Source organism: Aquarana catesbeiana, linkage group LG06 (assembly GCF_042186555.1).
Source record: "Aquarana catesbeiana isolate 2022-GZ linkage group LG06, ASM4218655v1, whole genome shotgun sequence".
Classification (NCBI taxonomy): Eukaryota; Metazoa; Chordata; class Amphibia; order Anura; family Ranidae; genus Aquarana; species Aquarana catesbeiana.
In genome coordinates, this window is record NC_133329.1 from 282,462,585 (window position 1) to 282,475,676 (window position 13,092).

The window sequence follows — 13,092 nt, forward strand, 5'->3', positions numbered from 1 at the left end:
ACAGCTTATTAGAGGAAAGGCAAACACCCCCTCTTCTCATAGGTAGAGACTTTCAGAACTGTTCATTGAATGTTTCAGCACTCTGCTAATCTATTTATAGCATCCTCCCCAACACAAAACTCAGGCTGCTTTTACCTCAGTTGAGGAGAACTTGTCAAAAGTTATCAGGCTGATAACAAAAGAACGGAGTAGGAGACAGCTACAGGACATAGGGCTCTGAAGAGAGATAAGAAAACACTGCAGATATATGTGCCCAGCTCAAATTTCATGAATCAGGTTTACATCCACTTTAACTTGTCCATTTTGTGATAAGAGTACAGGTTATTTCTGTGTGAATGTTTACATTGCAGATTGATTAAAAAAAAAAAAATAAAGGGATTGATTTACTAAAGAAGTATAAATTATTTAATTAAATGCCTAATTTCCTAAAAGTATGCTCGCTTTGCAAGTGAATATTGATTTAGCGTAATTAATAAAGTGAAGCTGTGATCCATTGAATAGCCAATGAGGTGCAGGCAAAAATGCATTTTTTGTTTCCTTGCACATGATTGGGCATTTAAACGTTTAAATCAGCTCCAAAGTACAGTTTGGCCCCATAAATGAAAATGAAGCTTAAGGGTCCTTTCACATGGAGGGGAGTATACTCCGATTGTCAGGAGATCCATGAGCCAATCCCCTGCTGAATCAGAGCCGAATCGGAGAGATGTCAGTTTTTTCCATCCATGCCAGTTTGAGTCCAGCAGACATGGGCAGACCCATGGCAGCTCTATAGGTGGCCAGATGTAAACAGCCTCCACTGTCTGTTTACGGCATGCTACCTCCAATCCGTCATATTTAGGTCTGGAAAAATTGAAAAGGATGTAGTCCTTTTCCAGTTTTTTTTTGGACCTTGACAGATGTGGAAGGAGGTGGGTGTAAACAGACACAAGTCCATTTACATCCTCCTGTCCGTAGGGCTGCATAGAGTTTCCGCTCAGGTCCACCTGAAAAATTGAGAGCCAGACCTGATTGGAATGCCCATGTGAAAGTGCCCTAACAAATAGTTATGGTGGAACAATTTTCATAGAATTTATAGGAATAGTCATTACAAATAATTTGTTCTAAAGATCTTATTATCTGTTCCAAAGGAAATTTTACATTTATAATATTTGCAACGTGTTGAATGATATGTTATACAAAGGTAAAAAGGATAGGTACTGTATATAAAAAGCTAAGGATCATAAGGGTCATAAGGATCTTTATGGCTGTCTTGTAAAACTAATTGGTAAGGGGAGATAGTGAAGATAACATTATCTTTATTGTATCTTACAACCGGGTTGCAAATTTATACCAGAATAAATGTGCACATAACTCATAGATTCAGCAGAATCATCCACCACACTCTACAAGATACAGCCTGAGAATAAATGATGAAGTCCCAGACTTGGACAATTTTCCTGCTATTATTCTTTCTGTATCTACAATCAGTCAACTCAAAAAAGGTCACATATTATGGGTGAGTACAGAAACATTTATCATATTTTCACTACGAATGACATACATTACATTGTAGATCGGAATTTCCATCCGAAAAAACTTGGATGGTTTTTCCGACGGAATTCCGCTCAAGCTTGCCTTGCATACACACGGTCACACAAAAGTTCTCTGAACTTTCGACCGCCAAGAACGCGGTGACGTACAACACTACGACGAGCCGAAAAAATTAAGTTCAATGCTTCCGAGCATGTGTCGAATTTTTACGCATCCGAATTGCATACAGACGAACGCATTTTCGGATAGGAACTTTTTCCCACAGAAAAATTGAGAACCTGCTCTCAATCTTTTGCTGGTGGGAATTCCGCCAGCAAAAGTCCGATGGAGCATACACATGATCGCATTTTCCAACCAAAAGCTCTCATCGGTCTTTTGCTGGCCGAATTTCTGATCGTGTGCATTAAAAGTATTTATAATTGTAAGCATTCATCTATAGCAGCCTTTTTCCGTGGAGCCCTGGGCTTCCTCCAAAGGTTGCTAGGGGTTCCTTGACCAATGAGCATTTTTTTTTTCTCAGGTAAATAACCATTGCCAACAATGATGGGGGATTCCTGCCAATGACCTCAAATGTAAAGTGCATTAGCCACAATATGACCAATATACTAAGGTATCATGAGCTGTAGACATGGTGATTATTAGTGGGGATTCCTTAAAACCAGAAAGTTATTTTAAAGAGTTCAGTTGTGTTAAAAATTTTAAGAGAGGCTGATTTATAGACTTGATATTGAAAGGAATTAACCACATGCATTACTACAAATTACTCAAAGCAGATGACATTTTTGGAAAATCCATGTTTAGTTGATAGAAGGGTTTCTTAACTAATTAGCCTGACTTTTAAAAATTATATTTCATAAAAGAGGTATTATTTGCATACATTGATAAATTTGTAAAAGTCTTCAGAGTTTATCAGAACAGAAGATGCTGGAAACCAAGGTAGTATGGTAGAGAATATTTTCGCTCAGCTTATCAATAAGGATGAACAGAGTGGTTTCAGAAACTCTCAGTTTTGCTTACTGTGATGCTTAGGTGAAAATTGTTTTTTTATTTGCTTATTTGGAGGGTGTATATTTTAGGGTAGTTTAATTTACTTTATTGAGGGTCCATTCATTATCATACGCTAGCACATATGCATTAATGTGTGTTATGCCACTTCTAATTGAGTGGGCTACCTAATGCACAAAATCATTTAAAAACAATTTTTCATTTTTTAATTTACTTTTTTATGCTGTGTTTGTTTCTTTCTGTATAAAAAAATATATTACGGTTAATAAGGGGTAATTTTTTAGCACAAGAACATGGTTAAAAGAGCTTATGTAACCCTCATCTATTTAAAGTCAATTTCACCCTTAAAGACCAACAAACACCAAGCCTAATTTTGTATTTCTCATTAACTGCAATGCAATTCGCCAAAACTGCCAAATGCATCTAAAGTCACCTGAGTTTCACACATATGTTAGGGAAATAAAAATTTTAATTTTACTCATCCCTACTAATCAGTAATTCCATAGAAAAAAGTCTAGCTTCCGTGCTGCTGCCTCTTTTATCCACCAGTGGATGTTTATTAAGCAGTAGGCTGCACAGCAAAGTTATATTAAAGTGTATTTCAGCCATGATTTATTTATTTATATTTATATTTTAAACTTTATTTATTTAAATACTTTATAGATTGAATGGGGTGGGATTGCAACCCCCATCACATTTATATTGCTCTTGTAGGGCCGTATTTGCAAGAAGGAAGGTCCCAAAAGCATGCATTAAGTACTGATTCAATCCAACACATTTCAGGGGTCCTACTTCCTCAGGGCTACAAAGAACACATAAACAATTATGATCAGTATACACTTTTGACTGGTATGGTAGTGATAAAGGATATTGAGCATAAATATGCAAGGATACACATTACAAAATTAGACGGTAAGGTACTAATATAAAATATGGGAAGAAGATGAAAAATAGCTATATAATTCCAAAAAAATAATATAGACTATATAATTAACATGCAAATTAAATTTAAAAAATAACAGTAGACAGAATTAAAATGATATGTAAAGCAAGGAGAACCAAATGTGTCATATTGGACTTAAATTGAACTTTTATTGACTTTATTTATTCACATACTTCTATTGGATTCTTTTCATTTTTATTTAATCACATTATTAAAGCTATAGCACATTGTGATTTATGTGACACTCTTTTACTTAAAATGTATATTCATTTGTTGCTGCATTGAGGCACTGCACTTTGTTTTACAACTAATTATTAGACTAGAGCAGTGTTCCCCTGGGGTGCCACAAGCACAGAACCCAGTTTGCCCCTGGATCAGCATCATGAGCTGCCATAGTTCAGGTGGCTGGCTGACACCACCATAGCAACCAGTGACAGTCTAGGGCCAGGACATGTGGCATCATTTGTCGCTCTGGTGTTGGCGACTGGCTCACCTGCACCATGGCAGTGCATGACTCTGATCCAGGGCAGGTGGCATGCAGGGCCTCCCCAGCATTCAGGAGAAGAAATGTTCCCTCCAGACCGCCTCCACCTCCTGTACCCTGCTGCGCTGCTGGAGATAAAAGGTAGGGCTCTGATGTGAACATGATATTGTGTGATTGGGGGGCGCTGTGATGGGGAGGCTGTGTGACTGTGGGGCTCTGCAAAGTGGAAACTGTGTTACTGGGGGGAAGGGGGGCTCTGTGATGGGGGACTCTGAAGTAGAACGGGCTTGGTGGTGATGGCGGTCCACTGATGTGATGGGGAGGCTCTGATGTGATGGAGGGACTCTGATGTGTTAGGGTACTCATGTAGAAGGGGTATCTGATGTATAGGGGTGACTCTCATGTGATGGGGGGCTGTCATGTCTAGAGGGGGTCTCTGAAGTGTAGGGAGGACTCTGATGTGATGTTAATTTCATCAAGACAGTTGTGTGCTTTTTCCCAGGCTTGGGCTTTCCATTAGTAAGATACAGTTACATTTTTTACATTTTAGACTGGGGTGTCTCGAGATTTGGCTTACTTCTAAAGGGTGCTGTGACTGAAATAGATTGAGAAAGGCAGGCCTTGAGTTTACTATTTTGTAACTAAATATAATATAATATTCTGCCTCGCATTCCATAGGTTGATATTCCAATAAATATTTTTCTCAGTAGAAAGTCTGCATGCTGTTGACCAAAGTGGAGTTGGGCTAGGAAGGGAGATTTAGGGAAGTTAGGGGAGATCTGTACAGTGGAGATATAAGCTTGGGTGGGGATTTGTACTGGGGGGAGAGTGTAAATTTTGATTATAACCTGTAAAGTGCATTATGCAATCCTAACCCCTGCACTGTAGATACTTTTTTTAGCAAAATTTGGAGCCAGCCAGGATCTAGAGCAGCTGTGCATAGTAACAAATCAGCCTCCATCTTTAATTTTCAAAGCTTAACTGAACAAGCTGATTGGTTGCCATGCGCAGTTGCTCCAGTTTTTAAAAAAAACTGCACTCCATATGCTAGACTGTATATACCATACTCCTGGCCACTGCACTTTAAGTACATTACTCCTGAAGTTCTTCTTTAGGGTAGGCTGTGTGTAGGAAAGCATAAGTAATGGAACAGATTTTAAAATGTGTATGCTAAAGTTTGTACATGTCTGTTACACTCCCATTTGTGGCAAAGTGATTAAGACCCCTTTCACACTGAGACGCTTTTCAGGCATTTTAGCGCTAAGAATAGCGCCTGTAAAGTACCTCTCAAGCCTCTGCAGTGTGAAAGCACTCAGGGCGGTGCGCTTGCAGGACAGGAAAAAAAGTCCTGCAAGAAGCATCTTTGGGGCGGTGGGGGGAGCGGTGTATACACCGCTCCTCCGCCGCCCCTGCCCATTGAAATAAATGGGCAGTACTGCCGAAGCGCCTGCAAAGCGCTTCGACAGCGCAGCAAAACGAGCGCTATTAACTCTTTCCTCGGCCGCTGGGGGGGTTAAAAGTGCCCCGCTAGTTTACCACTAACGGACCAGCCGCCCCAGTGTGAAAGGGGTCTAAAGCATACAGGACTGTAACATACGTGTGCTGCGTATAGTATTGAGATTTATTACTTTAAATTATTATTTTAGTTGGGGGGGTTAAAAAGAAAATTACTCCTGGGTGCCAGATATATGCTTTGTACAAATCAGGGTTTTGTAAATCTTACTCAGGGCTGCATTGCTGTCATTTGGTTCACTTGTAAAATTGTAACTTCTAATAGAAATTTTTATAGCTTGACTTAGGTGTATCATATGATCTCTCAGAAACTATTGATAAGTCAAAGTATAAACTTTGCCATCTTTTTTCATCTAGTAAGCCATTTTATCATACTTTCTTGTGAACACACCATAACAGAATATGTTAGGATTATATACAGACGTGTCATTTTATGTATTAATAAGTAATAGGGCACTAACAGGGCTATTTCACAAGTATTTAACAAGCCTTTTATAAAGACACTACCATAATCCAAAAATGTTTTTATGGTAGTCTCTAAAGTGATCTGTAAATACTTTGCATGCATATTAGCAAAATATTTATTTCCTTTATGACACCATAAAGAGAGACGTGTTACGTGTACATGTTCTCCTTTTAGATGTTAATGGTATATTAGGGGCAATAACAAAAATTGCAGCGTCATGAACTCAAATGAAGTTCACAAAGACAACATTAAGCACTTGCCCACAGGGCACTTTCACCCCCCTTCCTCACCAGGCCAATTTTCATCTTTCAGTGCTGTCGCACTTTGAATGGCAATTGCGCAGTCATGCAACACTGTACCCAAACTAAATCGTGTTTTAATTTTTTTCACAATAAATAAATAAAGCCTGAAAATTAAAAATTTTTTCATAGTTTGATATAAAATTTTGCAAACAGGTAATTTTGCGCACTGGTGAGGCTGCACTGATGGGCACTGATAGGCTGCACTGATGGGCACTGATGAGGTGGCAATAATAGGCACTGATGAGGCAGCACTGGTGGGCACTGATGAAGAGGCACTGATGAGGCTGCACTAATAGGCAGCACTGATGCACTGATAGGCAGCACTAATGGGCACTGATAGTTGGCACTGATGGGCACTGATATGTGGCACTGATGGGTACTGACAGGCAGCACTGATAGGCAGCACTGATGGGCACTGGTAGGCGACACTGATGGGCACTGGTAGGCCACACTGGGCACTGGTAGGCGGCACTGATAGGTGACATTGATGAGGAGACACTGGTGGGCACTGATTGGCAGCAGTGGTGGGCACTAATTGACAGCATTGGTGGGCACAAATTGGCAGCAGTGGTAGACACATTGGCAGAAGCCGGTTATCATATATAAAAAGATGTTCTACATGCCCACCTATCAAAACATCACTCCCCGCCAAGTACACCACCACCAACAGTATAAAAGCAGCACCAATAAACTTTTGTTCTAATGATCAGCAGCTACTTCAAAAATAGATTACAATTAAAAGCAATATGATATTTTTATAAAGTAAAGTTAAAAGTCTTTCAATATTGCAGCAGCGCTTAATGTCCAGATCGCCGGGACACTTTTTCATATATAGTCCTTTATATATGCAACAGATAATGCGGTGAGGATCCTATGTGCTCTGTGAATTCAGGTATTTCTTCCACCAAGCATAACACCGCGTGCAGAGAACCCCTAATGGAATTGCACTCACCAGAAATTCAGCAAATTTCAGCCTTAAATGGTATTAATAGGTCTGCACCGATTCTCAAAACGACCACCAGATGTCAGCATTGCCCTCGGTAGCAGATCTGTTGGATCTCAAATGATAGAGATCAGAAGTGCTTGTGCATTAGCCTACTGGAAGGTGAACTCGCTTTCAATGCAGATTCAGAAACACACAGTGAATGCAGAGATTGTGGTGTAAACAAGCCCTCAAACATAACATTAGATGGAGTATTCCTTGTTTTGTTTCACAAAGGTTTTTATTGGGTTTTTTAAATTTGTTACAAAATAAAGAAATCATTATATACAGATAAGTGCTCTAAACAGTACTTATCAATGAGTGCACTAAAGGCCCGTACACACGATCGGACTTTTTGACAACAAACATGCAAATTAGCTGTTTTGGAGCAACATCTGACTGTGTGTACGCTCCATCGGACAAACTTTTTCTGTTTCCATCGGACTTTTGTTGGCTGTGCGAATGCACAAACTTTCCAGCAACAAAAGTCTGATGGAGCAAAGTCTGATCGTGTGTACACAAAGCCATCGGACTTTTGTACAAACTACAGTACCCAGCCGCGAGAATGTTTCCAGCGCGATCCCATCGCGCTGGTTCTCTGCTAAAGGGTACTGTACATCTTGCGCTGGCTGCAATAGGAAAAACACATTTTCCTATTGCAGCTAGCACGAGAGGAAATTCCCCTCTGGGAGCATACCAGGCCCTTAGGTCTGGTATAGATTTTAAGGGGAACCCCCTACGCCAAAAAAACGGTGTGGGGGTCCCCCCAAAATCCATACCAGACCCAGCATGCAGCCCGGCCAGTCAGGAAAGGGGGTGGGGACGAGTGAGCGCCCCACCTCCTGAACCATACCAGGCCGCATGCCCTCAACATGGGGGGTGGGTGCTTCGGGGGAGGGGGCGCCCAGCGCCCCCCCAAAGCACCTTGTTCCCATGTTGATGAGGACAAGGGCCTCTTCCCGACAACCCTGGCCGTTGGTTGTCGGGTTCTGTGAGCGGGGGGCTTATTGGAATCCGGGGGCCCCCTTTAATAAGGGGGCCCCCCACATTCCAGCCCCCCACCCTATGTGAATGAGTATGGGGTACATCGTACCCCTACCCATTCACCTAGGGAAAAAAGTGTCAATAAAAAAACACACTACACGCCTCGTAATGACTTATATAGGCATGGGGCGTGGTCACCGGATCATACGGTGACCCCGCCCCCTGTGACGTCACAGTCCCGGGGCATGCTGGGACTGTGACATCATGGGGCGGGGTCACCGGATGACATCACCCAGTGACCACGCCCAATGCCTATATAAGTCATTGCGAGGCGCTCACACAGCATTACAGCAGGAGACAGCATCGTGTCAACATCGGAAGAAGAGAAGATGGAAAAAGACGATGAAAAAGACTGGGCCACCGCTAGCAAGAGAGCGGCAAAAGAGCAGAAGATAGCGGAGGAGCCCGGCAGAAGATACCGGACACCGGGAGAAGAACCGGACACCGAGAGAAGAGGCCAGAGAGAGCGGAGAAGAACCGGACACCGGGAGAAGAGGCTGGAGAGACCCTCAAAGTCAGAAGAAGACCCCCAGAGCTGCCTAATAAATTACTTTAAAAACCTGTATAGTGTGTTTTATTGACACTTTTTTTTTTGGTGTAGGGGGTTCCCCTTAAAACCCATACCAGACCTAAGGGCCTGGTATGCCCCTGGAGGGGAAACCATGCTGGTTTTTTATTTAAAATTTGGTGTGGAGTTCCCCCTCATGATTCATACCAAACACAGTGCCTGGCATTTGCGGGGATCCAAATCGGATCCCCGCACCAGTGTGAACCCGGCTCGCAAGGTGTCAATCTCGCCGATAAAAGCAGCGAGATTGACACAATATCAGACAATACAGAAGTTGACCAAAGGGTGGTGGTAAAGAGCTGAAAAACCATGTGATTTGGTTCAAGTTGGCTGAAAAAGTTCTGCCGTGTGTATGCAATACAAACTTATGGCCAACGCCCTTTGTACAAAAATCCATGGGAAAGTTTGTGCTAAGTCCTATCATGTGTATGAGGCTTAATAGTGCTATGTGTTTTACTGGAAATGCAATAGTAATATAAATAAAGTACAAAGAGTAGGTAAAGAATTACCATAATCACTAATACTAATACTTACCGTAATACCCAGTGCTGTCAGTGAAGTTTGCAATATTCACTGTCAGTAAATGTCCATGCAAGCAGGAAAATATATTAAACTTCAAATCCAATGTCTGCCATTCATAAATTTCTCAATCCATGCAATTCTGTCAATATTTGATCCAAATAAATTCTCTGCACTTTGCTGTGCTCAAAGACCCCATTCTCCACCTATGTGTAGGGTGCCCGTTCAACATGGATATAGACCCACATGACCCTCATGTGGTTCTCCAGTCCTGCCCAGATGCTGGAATTCCTTTGAGGGAGCATGTACTGCTTTGAGAAGATTCACCACCAGAGGCTGACATATGTGTGTTTACACTTATGTGCCAGTTATTGCCATGTGTATTGTGCGGTGGAGCAGAGCCTGTCAGTGATTGAGCGATTATACCTGGTGCTGGGGGACAGCACTGTAAAATATGAGCGTAATCTTTTTAGCTTGTTTTAAATAAAATGAGAGACCAATTTGCACTATGAAAGTTTCCTGTGCTTTCTCCTAAATGCCAGAAACTTGGAAAGAGTAAGAGAAAGTTATGCATTAGTTATTAAAGAGGCAGAGAGACACAAGAAAGTTCATGGTGGTAAAATCCTTTAGAGTGGTGAAATCTCCTTTGGAGTGGTGGAACCTTCAAGGATAAAAGTGTGGAGAGAGGAGGAAGGGCGGTGACATTTGGAAAGAGATAAAAGTCCTGGAGTGGAGGAGTGGTGGAACCCTCCTATACATCGTGAGCACTTTTTTAGACCCAGTGTTAGCCCAGGTTCATACTGCTTTGGGGTTAGAAATTGTGCGATTGCTGCTGAACTCGTACGATTTCAAACCGGCAATGCAGTCTGACTTTAGGGGCGATTTGACAGACATCTGTGCGGGGTCCTGCACAGATGTCTATTCAAATCGCCCCTGAAGTCACCAAAAGTAGTGCAGGAACTACTTTTGGGAACTGGTGCAGCGCGGCAAAGTTGGCGCCGTACCGTTTCAAATAGTGCCATTGCCGGCAAATCGCATGCCAAATCAGCCCAATGTAAACGTGGGCTAATAGTGGGTCTAAAAATCTGGTGAGTGGCTTGTGCAGGTCGAGGTGATCACGTGGTGATTGAAGCAGAAACACATAGAATACACAGCAATTGAATGATATAAAAAAGACATTGGACAAATATTTATTTATTTGTTTAGGATATGCATGGTTTGCACAGCTTAAAAGCACAGATTGATCCATTTTGAATTTGCACATATATATATATACAATTTTTTTGCACATATATGTAACTGATGCACTTTAAATTAATGGTTTGTACACTGTAAAAGGTTCATATAATCTATGCACCTTATGTAAAAAAAAAAAAATATATATATATATATATATATATATATATATATATATATATGATATTGGTGTATGACAGAGGTCTCAAACTGGTAGCCTTCCAGCTGTTCAAAACTTCAAGTCTCTTAAGGCATTGCAAGGCTGACAGTTACAAGCATGACTCACACAGGCAGAGGCATGATGGGACTTGTAGTTTCGCAACAACTGGAGGGCCGCCAGTTTGAGACCCCTGATGTATGATATTGCACTGTTATACCCCGTACACACGGTCGGATTTTCCAATGGAAAATGTCCGATCGGAGCGTGTTGTCGGAAATTCCGACCGTGTGTGGGCTCCATCGGACATTTTCCATCGGATTTTCCGACACACAAAGTTGGAGAGCAGGAGATAAAATTTTCCGACAACAAAATCCGATCGCGTCAATTCCGACCGTGTGTGGCCTGTTCCGACGCACAAAGTGCCACGCATGCTCAGAAGAAATTCCGAGACGGAACAGCTCGTTCTGGTAAACTTAGCGTTCGCAATGGATACAGCACTTTCGTCACGCTGCAATGTTAAAAATGGTTTAATACAGTGCACCCTCTTCTTCTTTATAATGTGACAAGAATAAAGTAGTTTTGCTGCTCATATTCACACAGACTTCTCACAAACTTATTTCGTTACTATTTATCGGGATTCCCTCAATATATTTTGATTTCTCACATCTGACAACATAATTTTGTTATATATTTTTTTTTTGTTTGGCTTTAATGTAGATTCTTTTTTTGTGTTTGTATTTTTTTGAAGGGTGTTATTTTTTTTTTTGGATTTTTATTAGTACTCCCGAAAATGTTTGTGTGTGTTTTTTGTGTCAAGTTACCACAACACCATTGATATGTTGTTCTATTTAATCGGAGATTGTTTGGTGTTGGTGTCCCTTGTTAATTTCACATTTTATGTTAGAAATGTACCTGAATCGTCACCAACAAACTGTCCTTTTTGGATTAAAACACACACAGGAGAGTAGAATTTCCCTAAAAAAATGTTATTAAGGGGTCACAACTAAACAAAGAGGGAGGCAATGCTGGAGAAACAGCTGAAATGGGTGAAGCCTTGGACCCCCAGGGCACACATCAACTATTTTCAAGCAAAATTGGTGGCCTGAGGAGTCCTTATCTAAGGGAGGGCAGTCTGGTCCAGAAGTCCCAGAGATCCGGAAAGCAGCAGATGACATCTGTGTCCCCAGGCTGTGGTCATACAAGAGACTGCAGCTTTTGTCAGACCAGACTGAACCCAGGGCCATCACTCTCTTGTCTTCCTTCCACGCTTCATTCCACGCGGTGGCTCTGGTGGTGGAGTTGTGGCAGCAGGAGGAGGAGGAGGATGGTCCAACTCAATCACGTCGGTCTTGGGTGTTAGTTCCCCACTCACCCCCTTACGTAGGACTTTATAGAGAAGGTCCTCACAGAGCTTGCGTTGATCCTCCTGCATGCCCTGCAGTTTTGTGGCAGCCATGCAGGCAAAGGCCTCTTCAGGAGTGGGTAAGGCTCAGAGGGACGCAGAAGCCTCCTGAATCAGCCTGAGCGCAGGCTGATTTAGACGGGAGTTGTCTTCCTGGCTCTTTTATATGGAAGGCGGAGGGGAGGAACCTGCGATTCAGTCAGGCTGCGACTGGTCCCAGGCTTCTCTTGGCTGACACTTAGCCCCGCCTCCTCCTGGCTGCCACTAATCCCCGCCTCCTCCTGACTGCCACATTCCACAACCTCCTCCTGGCTGAGGTCTTCCTGTGTATGAAAACGGGACATAGTTTTAGTTTTTTATTCATCAATCACACACAATTTTCACCTCCTGACTGTTGCAAATTGACTGTTACCAAATATAACAGACTATCCTTCTGAGCCCAGCATTTTTCATTCTTGTCCCAATTTTGGGTGCCCACTACTGTCTATTGATATGTAAAACACTTTTTGCAATCAGCAATTAGTGATCAATAATAACATCTAATAAACATAATTTATTTATTGACCAGAAATCTGTAGAACAATGCTATACCTGGCTCCAGCTGGGCTCCTCCATTTCTTCCTGGCTGGAAGGCCCAGGTTGGACATCGGAAGCCTCAGCTGGGGTGGAAGGAAGAGTGAAAGGAAGAGTGGAGAGGGATTCCCTGACTTAAGTGTGGTCTGACAGAAATCGCAGTCTCTCATAGTACCACAGCCTGGGGACATAAACGTCATCTGCTGCAGCTCCGGACCTCTGGGAATCCGTGACCTTCTTGCGCTCCCTAAGATAAGTGCTCCTCAGGCCACCAATTTTGGTTTTTAAATAAGGGATGGTTGCTGTGGGGACCACCGGCTTCACCAACTCCAGCAGTTTCTCCAGCGCTGTCTGCCTCTTTTGTTT

General features: G+C 42.2%; 1 protein-coding gene across 1 annotated transcript in view; it reads left to right on the forward strand.

Annotated features, from left to right (window-relative positions):
• Window positions 1-1,406: 1,406 nt before the first annotated feature.
• Window positions 1,407-13,092, forward strand: part of LOC141146804 (carboxypeptidase O-like) — a 140,000-nt gene continuing 128,314 nt past the window's right edge. The window contains exon 1 of the mRNA XM_073633412.1: window positions 1,407-1,495. Within this exon, the coding sequence (XP_073489513.1) occupies window positions 1,407-1,495 (89 nt within the window). The remainder of the gene's footprint in view (window positions 1,496-13,092) is intronic.